Source organism: Balaenoptera ricei, chromosome 4 (assembly GCF_028023285.1).
Source record: "Balaenoptera ricei isolate mBalRic1 chromosome 4, mBalRic1.hap2, whole genome shotgun sequence".
Lineage (NCBI taxonomy): Eukaryota > Metazoa > Chordata > Mammalia > Artiodactyla > Balaenopteridae > Balaenoptera > Balaenoptera ricei.
Window position 1 is genome coordinate 113563423 of NC_082642.1, and position 13372 is coordinate 113576794.

Genomic DNA, 13372 nt, shown 5'->3' on the forward strand with positions numbered 1-13372 from the left:
TAGAATTTCAATATGTTTGTAGCCGAACATACTTCTCACAGGCATTTGACACATTATTTTCTCTATCAACAGCCCCTAGTGTTGTTAGAATGTGTATTAGCTATGTTCTCAATGACTTAGAAACATTGTAAACGTTTTACAAGAAATTGAAATAATGTTTTTCTTGCTTTTGTATTTAACAAAAGTAATTGTTTCACTATTTTGAAGTTTTATTAGGCACACAAAGGTTTGTGGTAATGATGTTTTCTTGGCAGATTGTATCTTTTATCAATAAAACTGCCCACAGAAGTGCTCCATCTGAGGCATGTGATGGTATTTTGTCTCATACTGCCTTTTTTTCTGACACTGCCTTCTCTTTTGCAAGTATTTGCATTCTGTAACGTTTTTTGTTTTGTTTTTTTTAAATTTTTTTTAAACTTTGGGTTTATTTATTTATTTATTTTTATGGCTGTGTTGGGTCTTCGTTTCTGTGTGAGGGCTTTCTCTAGTTGCGGCAAGTGGGGGCCATTCTTCATCGCGGTGCGCGGGCCTCTCATTATCGTGGCCTCTCTTGTTGCGGAGCACAGGCTCCAGACGCGCAGGCTCAGTAGTTGTGGCTCACGGGCCCAGTTGCTCCGCGGCATATGGGATCTTCCCAGACCAGGGCTCGAACCCATATCCTCTGCATTGGCAGGCAGATTCTCAACCACTGTGCCACCAGGGAAGCCCCTGTAACGTTTTTATATTGTTTTTTACATTCTGTAACTTTTACATTCTTTTTTTGACCTGTCATTTTGTTTTAGGTCATGCCTTATAGGTAGCATGTGGTTATTTTTTATTTTAAATAGTTTATTTGGGCTTCCCTGGTGGCTCAATGGTTGAGAATCTGCCTGCCAATGTAGGGGACGTGGGTTCGAGCCCTGGTCCAGGAAGATCCCATATGCCGTGGAGCAACTAAGCCCGCGAGCCACAACTACTGAGCCCGCGTGCCTAGAGCCCATGCTCTGCAACAAGAGAAGCCACTGCAGTGAGAGGCCCACTCACTGCAGCGAAGAGTAGCCCCCGCTCGCTGCAACCAGAGAAAAGCCTGTGCGCAGCAACAAAGACCCAATGCAGCCAAAAATAATAAATTGATAGATAGATAGATAGATAGATAGTTTATTTATAATAGGGAGACTTAACCTATTCACATTTATTGTTATTATTGACATGTTTAATGATTCCTGCCATATGTACTCCACTTTTTTGTTTCTTCCTTTACCCTCTTCTTCCTGCTTTTTGTTTTATTGATCATCTCCCCTGCTTTGGGGTTTATTTTTAGTGGTAAGGAAGTTGTACACCTCTGTTTCTGTTCTTGTGTTCAACCTTAAATGCTAATTTAGCTAGGCATAAGATTTTAAGTTCAAGATAATCTTTCTTCAGGACTTTAAAGTTGTTGCTTCATTGTTTTTAAATACCTAATGTTGGTGACAGTATGACCCCAGTTTGGTTCTTTTTTTCTTTGTAGGTAATCTGGTTTTTTTCTACCTAAAAACTTTAAGGATTTTTACTGTGAAATTTCACCATGATATGTCTAAAAATGTGTGTCATTTTTTTTCAACTCCAGGAATTTTTCTAATATTTTCTTAAAACACTCCTTTCTATGCCTTTCCTTCTAAAATTCAGATAGATAGATGTTGGAACTTTGGTATTTATACTCCATATCATCTAACTTTTCCTCCAGACTTCTCACCTCCCTGTCCTCTGTTCTTGTTGTATTCTGGCAGATTTCCTTGGCTCTGCCTTCTACTCGTTAATTTGCTCCTCTGTTATGTCCATTCTAATATACAATCTATCCATTGAGTTTATTGTAATAATCCTTTTTAATTTTCAAGATGTCTAATTGGTGCTCTTTAGAGGCAGCCTTTTTAAAAATGACTGTGGTAACCTCTTATTCCTCTGATGTTAAATTTTCTGTTTGCTTTGTTTATCCCGCTTTCTCAAATACTAGTTTTTTATTTGAATCAGGTGCCTCTCTTTTATGGTATTAATTTTCCTTTATGTTAGCAATTCTTGACAGTATGGTCTCTTGGAAGATAGGCAAGGTATGCTTGTCACTTGTCTCTTGGGTGGAGGGGATCCTCACTCCTTCTGAATGATACAACCCTACTCCAGTCTGACTTCTCTCTCTTAGTGGAGTGGGAGGACTGATGAGGTTGCTTCAAGTGCAGTTTTCCAGCAACTAGAATCCACAACTACATAAGAGAGTCCTAGTTGTCTTCTAGTATGAATGTTTGGTGCTGAGGATTTTTACTGTCAAAGTTTTTGGAAGGTGATTAGGCTATTTACAAGTGGAAGATTTCATATTTATCTGTTACTCTGTTTGTGTTCTAGTTGGCTCCTTTCATCCTCCCACATATTATTTTAAAATGAGCATGTTTCTTCTTGACACTAGCAAACTTAAACTAGCTGTTTTATATTCTGAACTTAAAGTTTCCTACACATCCTTCTTTGCACACTATAAAAAAAAAACAAAAAAACAAGAAAAACAAAAAATTATAGCTACATTCAGACTAAAGGAGAAGGGAAACAAAAGGTAAATGGAGGGGGACAGGTAGCAAAGAAGAATGAAGCAAGAGGAAGGGAGAAAAGAGCAGATACAGAAGTTTGCTATCCCATTGTCTCTTTGTGACTGAGATGCCCTGGGCCCCAAGCAACATAGCCTTCCCTGTAAGTTAGTTGTGGGGGTAGCTGCTTCTGCTTTTGCTTTGTCAATGCTTACCTGTTGGAGATATACGGGTTCTTTCGTAATCACGTATTTGTTAAAGTTGAATGATGTTGACAAAGTTTGGGGTGAAGATGTGCCATGAAGCTCTTGGACCTAGTAGCTGGAACCTAGATAACTGGATTTGTCTACAAAGATGCTTCCCAAACGTTGACTGAAGCTCTTGCAACTGTCCTCAGTGGGTATTAACTACCAACTCATGAAGTATGTGAGATGGCTCCTCTAGGAAGCAGATTCTGAGACAAATATAGGAGTCCCCCAAATGTATTTGATTAGCAAACAATAGATTTGGGATAACAATTGTAATGAAGATGGCAAAGTGTTTCTAGTATCTCTTCTACACTGTTGACAAACAGCCTAATAGAAAAACAGCAATACGTGTGAATAAGTGGTTTGCAGAATGAAAAAGTCCAGTGGCCAATAAAGAAACATGAACAGATTTTCAAATTCACTGATAGTGAGGAAAATGTGAATTACAATAATATGTGAACTAGAATTATGTTACACTGGGGTTTTTCAAACTAGGCACTGTTGACATTTTGGATCAAGGTGGTGGTGTGCGGGTTTTGTCCTGTGCATTGTAGAATGTTAGCAGCATTCCTGGTTTCTACCTACTAGATACCAGTCGCACCTCCTCCTGACCCTAGCTGTGATAATCAGAATGTCTCCAGACATTGTGAAAGGTACCCTAGAGGGAAAATCATCCCTGATTGAGAACCACTGTTTTATACTCATTAGACTGGTAAAAACTAAACACAGCTATCATATCTCTTGCTGACAGGAATGGCAGAAAAGTGGTACTTTCAAGCACTACAGCCTTTTCTTGGGAGAAGTCAGTGTTTTTCAAGTTAAAAATATATAAACCTTTTGGCTAAGCAATCCTGTTACTAAGACACTATCCCATGACGATATTTATATGAGTGACTTGAATTGTGAACAGCCATTCTGCCCTCCCATTTTTCCTTCAGTGTGTCATTTAATCACTGTGATCCGAATCTATTACTGAGTATTGATAAGTTTTTCATAATTGTTTCCTCATATTTCAGAACTCTCTTGATAGAGCCCAAGCAGCCAAGAACAAAGGCAACAAATATTTTAAAGCAGGAAAATATGAACAAGCTATTCAGTGCTATACCGAGGCTATCAGTTTGTGCCCTACAGAGAAGAATGTTGACCTTTCCACGTTTTATCAAAACAGAGCTGCTGCCTTTGAGCAGTTGGTATGTATCCTAGGTTGGTTTTTCTGTTTGTTTTGTTTCTCTTTATTTGCATAATATTTCAGTTAATGCCACTCAAATAAATCTAATAAACATTTTGAAGTTGTTTTGAAATTACAGGATTTTTGTTTGGTTTTTATATCCTTTAATTACATAGCTTTCTAAGAACAAATTTTAGTTTTGCTCATCACATACACAATCCAAAGTTGTATATATCAGATTTTATGAAATTAGATAATATAGAAAGTTAAAGTTTCTGGTGACCCCATCCTCCTCAACAGTTTGAGTTTATTTCTTCAACTTTTGTTCCCATATATGTAATAGTAGCATATGTGGGGGGGGGGAGACCAAAAGATGAATTCCTATTACATTGTTTGCAACATATTTTTTCAGTTGCCACTGTATCTTGTACAGCTTCTCATAGCACACACAGATCTATTTCATTCTTTTTAAAGGCTATAAGTAGCTGTTACATGTTTGTATAGTGGAAAACATCTCCCTGTTGATGAACATTTGAATCGCTTCCTATTTTCCCTATTGCATTCAGTGTTGCAGTAAATATTTTTGTAAGTATTTTTTTGCATACTTTCAGGAGAATAAAATTCTAGAAATGGAAACATAAAGAGATAGTATCAATACCTATTCTAATAATAATATATGAACATGTTTGTTTTCCAGTATCTCACTGACTGTGTATTATCAGTCTTAATAATATTTGCCACTCTGGTAGGAGAAAATTTCTCATTGTTTTAATTTGCAATTTTTGAGATGTTGGTGAAGTGGACAATCTTTTTCTATGTTTATTGGGCATTTATATTCTCTGCATTTTTTGTTCAACCAAATTTTATTGACTGTTTCATATATGAAAGGTTACTATAGTAGGAGCTGGGTCTATAAAAGCAAACAATTATGCATAGAACTCAAGGATCGCAAAACAACTATTAAATGACATTTTGATAAATGCTTTGATTCTATAATAGACGAATGAGTAGGGTTGGTGTAACACTCCATGAGTGTTACAAATGGAGGAACAGTGTATGTAATTGCTCTGAGGCAGGCAAGAGTTTGCCATGATTAAAGAAGTATGTATAAAGGATCCTGGGGTATAGAGAGATGAAACTGGAAAGGTAGCAGAGGCCAGATCAGGCAAAGCCTTGCAATGGTAAGAAGGTTGGATTTGATTCTGAGTGTAATGGGAAATATTTAAGGGTTTTAAATAGGGCAGGAACATCATCTAAAATTGTTCTCACTGTTCTGTCAAGAATATATTGGAGGGAGGCAAGAGTGGAGGCAGGGAGACTAAGGAAGGATGTTGTTGTAGTTGCCTAGGTGAGACCTGAAGGAAAGCTGAAGACCAACAGAATTTGCTGTTGTATTGGATGTGAAGCGTGAAGAGAAGCAGGAGTTTTAATAATAGTGGAGTGAAGAAGGAGTGAGTCAGCTGACAGTCGAATTGAGAAATGTCTCTATTTTAGGAGCGTGGTTTGGGTTAAAGAGAGAAAGTGTGGAGTCATCTAATTTTAGATGTTATATACTACCAGGACAATAGATGTGATCACCTAAGAGAGAGAAGGGATGAGTCCTTGAGCATTCCAGCATGTAGAAATCAGATAGAGGGGAAGAAGTCAGCTACAGAAATTGGGAAGGAGCAGCCGGTGAGGTAAATGGAAATCAAGTAGAGTGGCAACTCCTTGGAGGTTTGGCAATAAACAGGAGCTAAGAAATGGGATAATAACTGCAGGGAATTATGGAATCAAAGGAGTGTTTTTAAAAGATGGAAAATACTGAAGCAAGTGTTTTTATGCTAATAGGAATGATTCAGTAGAGAAGCAGGTTGATGCAGAGGCAGGATAGCTAACAGTGAAGTCCTTGACGTGGGGAGAATGTGGATCCATACCCCAAGTGGAAGGTTGGCCTTTGGTGAAGGGAGTGCTTCCTCAGGTTTAACAGGAGGGGAGGAGGAGATGATGTGATCACATAGGTGCAGGTAGGTTGTAGACTCGGTGGTAGAAAGATGGCTTAAGTATGTCTTTTACCTATTTTTAAAAATTAGGTTGCTAATCTTTATTACAGTTATTTATATGAGCTGTTATAATATATTGTGGATATTAACTCTTTGTATGAATTGGGAATATTTTTTCTGTGTGGGATTCTTAACACTTGGCCTCCTGAGTTTAGAAAACTGATTTCTGTCAAACAGTGCTTCCTTTAGTGTGACTTTTTTTTAATACTTTCATTACAGCAAAAATGGAAGGAGGTGGCACAAGATTGTACAAAGGCTGTTGAACTTAATCCCAAATATGTGAAAGCTCTCTTTAGGCGTGCAAAAGCCCACGAGAAGCTAGACAATAAGAAGGAATGTTTAGAAGGTGAGGGTATTTTTGTGTTTATGTATGAAAATTACTAAAGGCTTCGTAGTCATTGGTAAATTTATATGAAACTCTGCCTATGAGTAGAGAAATCAATTGTGTTTAAAAGTTTTACTCTTCCCCAATTGAGACTTTGTTTTCTAGTTTAAATTGAGATTGCAGATACTTGAGTACTGTCTCGGTTCCCGACTATGGAATTAAATGATTTAGAGTTTATATACCACACATTTTAAACTTGGCAATTAATGAGCATCAGTGTAATTTCATGAATAAGAAATCAGAAGAGAGGTTTTAGTGAGCGATAGTGTTTCTAAGATTCTACGTATTTTTCAGTTAATATCCTATATAAATATGAAATAATTTTGAGAGGAATCATTAAAGAAAACATTTGTTTTTTGCCCTTGCAATTTTCAAACATTATCTTATACTCAATTAGAAATTATGTAATTGATACAAAGTATCAAGTGAATTTGCCTATTCTCAGTAAATATTATAAATATTCTTTGGCCTGTAATTGGCCATATCTGCTGCCAAAACTTCAATTAGGGTATCCGCCACTGACCTATAAAGTACATTCTTCTGGGTGATGTAGAGCTAAACCAAAATGCAATTTCTGCAGTCAAAAAGTACTTTCTACTACATACTTAAATCTGCTTTAAAAGCATCAATAATCGTAAATTTAGCCATATTTTTTTAAAAATAACATTATTATTTAAAAGGGAAAAGCTGTTTTATTTATTTATTTATTTAAAATCTGGATTACCAATTGAGAGTGGTTTAGAGAACATTTTAGAAAAACTTGAGGTTTTGTGGTATCATGTACTTTGGTGGTGGGTGGAAGGAGTGTTGCTTTGGAAAAGAGACTTCTGAGTTTTGAACCAGACTTTGAAGTTATTAAGCGATAATTGTAGAGAGGAGTTTAAATGGATTTTAGATGGAGAAATGGGATGGGGAAAAGACATTGACATTGGCACTAGCCAGATTATCAGGGGAACATACAGCAGATTGACTTGTTTGGAGGAGCAAGGATTTGGAATTGTGAGACATTGAATTCAAAAAGAGAGAGACAGCCATTGTTCACTACTTCGAATGAAAAGTTGAGAGGTTAAGGAAACATTGATCTTTTAAATTTCAAACCACTGTGTGTTGAGCTGTAGCATAGCCAGGTTAAAATAGTATTTTGAAGCAGATTTAATTGAGAGCTGTGTGGCAAGATGGCTTTGGAGACGAGGAGTAACCCTGAGGCCTATAAAAAGACCAGACATGAGAGAGCCACATTATGTTGATTTGGCGTATACTTAACCGGCCAGAAAAGAATATTCCTGGATTACTTGTTTTATTTGCTATGTACAATGTTAGAGTGATGAGAAACATCACAAATGGTGTAGTATAGTCCCTTTCATTTCACAGGTGAGGAAAGTGAATTCTGGAGAAGTAGAGTGACTTTCTGAGATTTGAGTTTGGTCATGAAGTATGTAAAACTAAAGTGTTAATCAGTTTATTGGAAATGATAGGCACATAAAGCTATGCATTTAGTTTGGCTTTCTGTGGTAACATTGAGCCCATTTGATGCTGCTAATCATCTTTGCGATAATTTCATACTTACTCTTGTTTTTTGGATCATTTCTAGATGTCACTGCTGTGTGTATATTAGAAGGGTTCCAAAATCAGCAAAGCATGCTGTTAGCTGATAAAGTTCTTAAACTTCTTGGAAAAGAGAAAGCCAAAGAAAAATACAAGGTAAATTAATCTGAATTGGTTAATAGAGGAAGTATACATTGTGAAGGGTCATTTCTAATTTGTACTGCTTAAACTTGGGCATGATGGTTACAATTGAAATTAGATCTGGATTATATTTATTTTTCCTGTAATCTTGGGCTTTTGTGGCTTACCTTTTTAAAATAAGAATGTAAACTATGTCCAATATTGCACCTGGAGGATATTGAAAGAATTCATGTATATTAGAAGTTGTCAAACAATGGCCTACAGGCCAAATCCAGCCTGCCACCTGTTTTTATAAATAATGTGCCAGTAATGTTTTATTGGAACTCAGCCACTCACACATTGTTTTAGATGCTTTTAAGCTACAACAGCAGAGTTGAGTGGTTGTGACAGAGACTGTATGGCACATAAAGCCTAAAATATTTACTATCTGGCCTTTTACAGAAAAAAATTGCCAACTCCCATTCTTTAAAGTTTTTGAAGATATGCTGTATACATTGGCATTGGTTTTACACAGTTAGTAGATGGTTTAATTCAAGAAACATTTATTGAACAGAGGTCCATAATGGGCATTTTAGAAGGGTAGGTACAAAGACCTGGTCCTTGCCCTTACAAAGTCCTTAATGAGAGAGACCATAATAAGTATAAAAGGCATGATATTGGTAAAGTGTCATGGAGGGATATAAGTAGAGGGCTGTGGTAGTACCACAGGTATCACTAAACATTGGTAGAGGTTTTCTGCTAAATTTCATGATATTGAGGTAGTTGTTTCTTTCTTCTTTAATAGTAACTTGCTTTTCTGTTAAGTTGATTTTAATAATCTCTCTGTATTTTTAACTTTACATCTCTGAATATTAGCTGAGTTAAACAGAGTTAAAACAGGTTTCTTCACTGCAGGACTTTCATGTGCTAATATGTGTTGTGAATCTCCAAATACAGCTATACTGGTTCTCAGTCTCTTTAAACTCTGGAACTTATTTCCTTCCCTTCAGCATCTGGTAGAACATGCTGTTTTGAGGAACTAGAACTGGTGCTCCTCAAAATGTTTTGCAAAATACCACGTTAGAGTCTCACAAATTGAACTTTGAAGAAACCTCGTTTCCTTGAGTATAATGCTATTGTTGAGTAATTATACTGGTTGGACTGCAGAGTAGTAAGAAAATATGATAACCTACATTTAGATAGGTTCCAAATTAGTTTCCACATATATTTTCTAACCTGTTCATATTCCACTTTGTAAATTCCACTTTGCAAAATACTTTTCATTTTATTATTTTTATTTTTACAATAACCCTATAAGATAAATAAGGATAGTATTTTTATTGCTATTTTAGAGATGAGAAAACTGAGAATGACATGTGTAAGATCACATAGCTAATAAGTGGCAGAGCTAGAATTTATATCTTGTTCCTTTGATACTTAAGGCCAATCCTTTAAAATATTGTTCTCATTTTAAATTTGTAACTCTGTGAAAGACAGGGAAGTGGTAACTTCATTTCTAAGCTGAAATAGGAAACTACAAGACATTAATGATTTATTCAGCTTCAGTAAGGGCTATTTAAATTTCTATTTAAGCTTTTTCCCTGAAGTGGTAGATGATTGCCACTTATATATTCCAACACAGGGTCTTCGGTGAAATACTTAAGTTAGGTGTATTTAACACTTGGTGGGTGACCATTTGATTTAAAATGGTAATTAAGACACACTGAATCTCTCCCCAGAGAGAGCACCAAAAAAAGAGTGTTTTTCCTTAGATTTTTCTATTCAGTTTTCTTATTTACCCCACTCTCATCTATCCTAGATTAGATCATATACTTACAAAGCCAGATTCATTTTTTTTCCCCTCCTTCAAATACAAAGACATTAAATCTACCAAAATAATAGAAATGATATTTGTTATACATACAATTTAGAATAACATATTTCCACTCTAAAATCTTTGGGTTGAATTTTGCAAAGGATCCAAAATATGTTATGAGAGCCCTTTGGTGACATTAGTCCCTTTTCCTTCTTCCTTTAAAACTTTATCATCTTAAGTACAATAAGGAGAAACAAAATACTTCTATGATTATGAATCAGGTTGCCATGGGAAAAAGTAATAATTAAAAGAGGAAATGAGATTTCATTCTGACTTTCAGTGGCGCTTACTACAATGGAGATCTTCAGATGCAGAATAAGTAGGGGGCAAATGAAAGCCCATGGTAGATGGACTTAACATTTTAGCACCTGTGTAAGACATGGTCCTGAGTAGTAAATTGAGATGTTAATCTTCTAGGACAGGAAGATAATTTTAACTCAGAAGGAGATAATTTTAACTCAGCAATTATTTACCACCTTTGTTCCAGATTTCACCTTCTTTTAGTGAGTGGTTCTAAGAGTTCTTGACTTTTTACATCTTTGGAGAAGGGAAAGGCTCTCATTTAAAACCTACTTTGAACAGCTGGGACTGGCAGCATTACCATTTCCACTGTCTATTGCGCTACGGTTTGGAGCCTGATATTCTTCAGTTATCTGAAAATGAGATGCCAGTTTTTATGACAGTGGTTCTCAGTGTTCTACAAAGGCATCTGCTTCTTTGGTTAGTGTTTTCTATTTTGATGTGTATAAATATGATTAAATTTCAGAATCGTGAACCTCTGATGCCATCTCCACAGTTTATCAAATCTTACTTCAGTTCTTTCACGGATGATATAATTTCTCAGCCAATGCTTAAAGGGGAGAAGTCTGATGAAGATAAAGACAAGGAAGGGGAGGCTTTAGAAGTAAAAGAAAAGTAAGTGTCTTGAGTATAGTATCTGCTTAATGTTCTGTTTTGTTTTGTTTTTTTTGGCAGGGGCATGGTTGTGGGGTTTTTTGCTGCCATAGAGCCAAAGTGGAACTCTGAGTCATCTCCAAAAAATCTGTTTATAAATAGATATAAATATAATAAAATTATAATATATAATAATAATATAATAATAAAAATACTTCTCTTCTTACACCTGTCTATTACGCCCTAAGAGTTACCTCTCTGGTGACTCAAGGTTTTACTGCCAGGAGTCTGCCCTGCATTTAAGGTCCTACATGATATTCTCAAGAGATCTCCTAGTGGAGATCAAGTGGTTGATTATATTTGAACAGGGGCACTAACTTAAAAACTGATTGTATAGCTCAATATCCAGATGTTTTATCGCAAGGAAGTTTATAATATATAATTTAATTTTTAGGAGTGCCCAAAAGAGTGACTTTCTTCAAGGTTTTTTCTGCATGCCTAGGAAAATGCCATTTTTTGGGTTTGTGTTTGCTCCTGTAGACAGCTGAAACCAAAGTACAAGATACTGTGTTTACAACTGGAGGTCAAGTGATATAATGTAGTATATAAGCTATCTAGCCTGCTTATCCATTTATATTTATCAATACTTTTATCTTGCTGTGAGGCTAGCTCTCCTCTCTAAGAGAAGGTACAACATTATTACCAACATGACATTTTCTAATGAGTTTGGAAGAAAAGGGAATACTGTTCCCAAAGCAAAGCATAATTTTTCATCTATAGCATATTGGAAGGTTTAAAGGAAAAGATTGCTTTTAATTTGTATCTCCCAATTTTTCTACCATTATTGGCCACCTTTTAAGGGAGGATACTATGCATAATTGTGCCAAGATGTTCAAGTTTGAGTTAGTTGGTGAGCAATCTCTTTGAGAAAATTGTAGATGGGAAGTAAATGTTTAAGGTGATGCCAATAATTGCCTCTTCTGATTAGGAAATAGTCCTTATCCCAGAAAAACTACAATGAAGTTAATACCATTATTCTGAAAACTATATTGAGAGGTGGCAGGACATAGCTATGTCTCACCAGAACACTAATTGGAATTGGTCCTAAGTTTTTGAATTCTCTTTTACTCTGAGCCTTAGCTTCATCATTTTTTGAATGGGGAAGTAATAGTTACCTTTGAGGCTTACTATGAGGTTTAGAGGTCATGTTTGTAAGTATCTAGCACTTAGGTTCTCAATAAATAGGAACCGTTATTACTTCCAGTCTGATTTAATAATTATTTTGTCTTACCCTGGTGACCTGAGGAATAAAACTAGAGTGCAGGGAATATTAGAATGTAATTATAGGACAGGTTAGCACAGAGTTTGTAAGACTTTGACTGACATAACTTTTAAGTCACTTGCCAGTTTTCTCTATTCAGAATATGTAGCAAATGAAACAAGAAAATGTAATTTACAGTGCCCCTTAAAGGACATATAGTGTAAGTTCCTTTTCAGTTCAAAAAATTCCTTCTACAAGCCTTTTCAATAAAAGCCACCATCTTAGAAGAATGATGATATTGTGGTCACTGCTTTTTAAAAAGTAGGGAAAGGGTGTTTTCTTTAAGTCCTATTTGATGGAAGAGTCTGCTTCTTTGATATTTCCACCTATTCATTCTAGGTCTGTTCTTTTAGGTGAAACAGCACAACTTCTGGATGAGAGCCTTTTATCAATAGATATTTCCCTGCCTCCAGTTCTTGCTCCCTTACAGTCCATTTTCCACAACACAGCCAGAGTGATCTTTACAAAGTACAACTCAGGTCACACCTCTTCCCTTGGGTTCTGTGACCCTAAACTCACTTGATAATTTCTATTTCTCTGTTCTTTCTGTTAGTCATAAAATAACTGTTGAGTGCTATCAGTGTGCCACAGATAAGAAGGTGAATAAGACAGGATCCTTTCCTGTGTTGCAGATGAGTCTGTCATTAGCTCATCTTTTCGTGTGTCTAAATGTTGAAGCCTGGGCAATAACCCTAGGTTTCTGCCATTTTCTCTGTTGTTTCCTTTTTTAAAACTCTCTCCAAGGCAGCAAGGAAATCCCAGTCTGCCTCAAAAATCCTAATCTGTTACACACACTGCCCCGCATACCACCACCCACACTCCAGTCTCACATTGACTGGCTAACTTGTTAAGGGGAAGAGGACAATTGTTTAACTCAGGTATACTAAATGTGGCAAGTTTTAGCATTTGATGTTTTTTTAGTAATTTTTTATGCTCATTTTATTAGTAATAGTAATTTCTTATGCTCATTTTGTTTTCAGCTCTGGATACTTAAAGGCCAAACAGTATATGGAAGAAGAAAACTATGATAAAATCATAAGTGAATGCTCAAAAGAAATAGATGCCCAAGGCAAATACATGGCAGAAGCATTATTACTACGAGCTACTTTCTACTTGCTTATTGGCAATGCCAACGCAGCCAAACCAGATTTAGATAAGGTCATCAGCTTGAAAGAAGCTAATGTGAAGGTACATTTAAAACTCTGTGTGTGTGCATGTGAAAAAGTTAATAATAAATAAAAATAAGAC

The 13372-nt window shown here is 36.0% G+C and overlaps 1 protein-coding gene across 1 annotated transcript in view; it reads left to right on the top strand.

Annotated features, from left to right (window-relative positions):
* The window catches only part of TOMM70 (translocase of outer mitochondrial membrane 70), a 44275-nt gene that overhangs the window by 10832 nt on the left and 20071 nt on the right, over positions 1-13372 (top strand). Inside the window, exons 2-6 of the mRNA XM_059921286.1 lie at positions 3790-3963; positions 6203-6329; positions 7960-8069; positions 10676-10824; positions 13105-13312. Coding sequence (XP_059777269.1) covers positions 3790-3963; positions 6203-6329; positions 7960-8069; positions 10676-10824; positions 13105-13312 — 768 coding nt within the window. The remainder of the gene's footprint in view (positions 1-3789; positions 3964-6202; positions 6330-7959; positions 8070-10675; positions 10825-13104; positions 13313-13372) is intronic.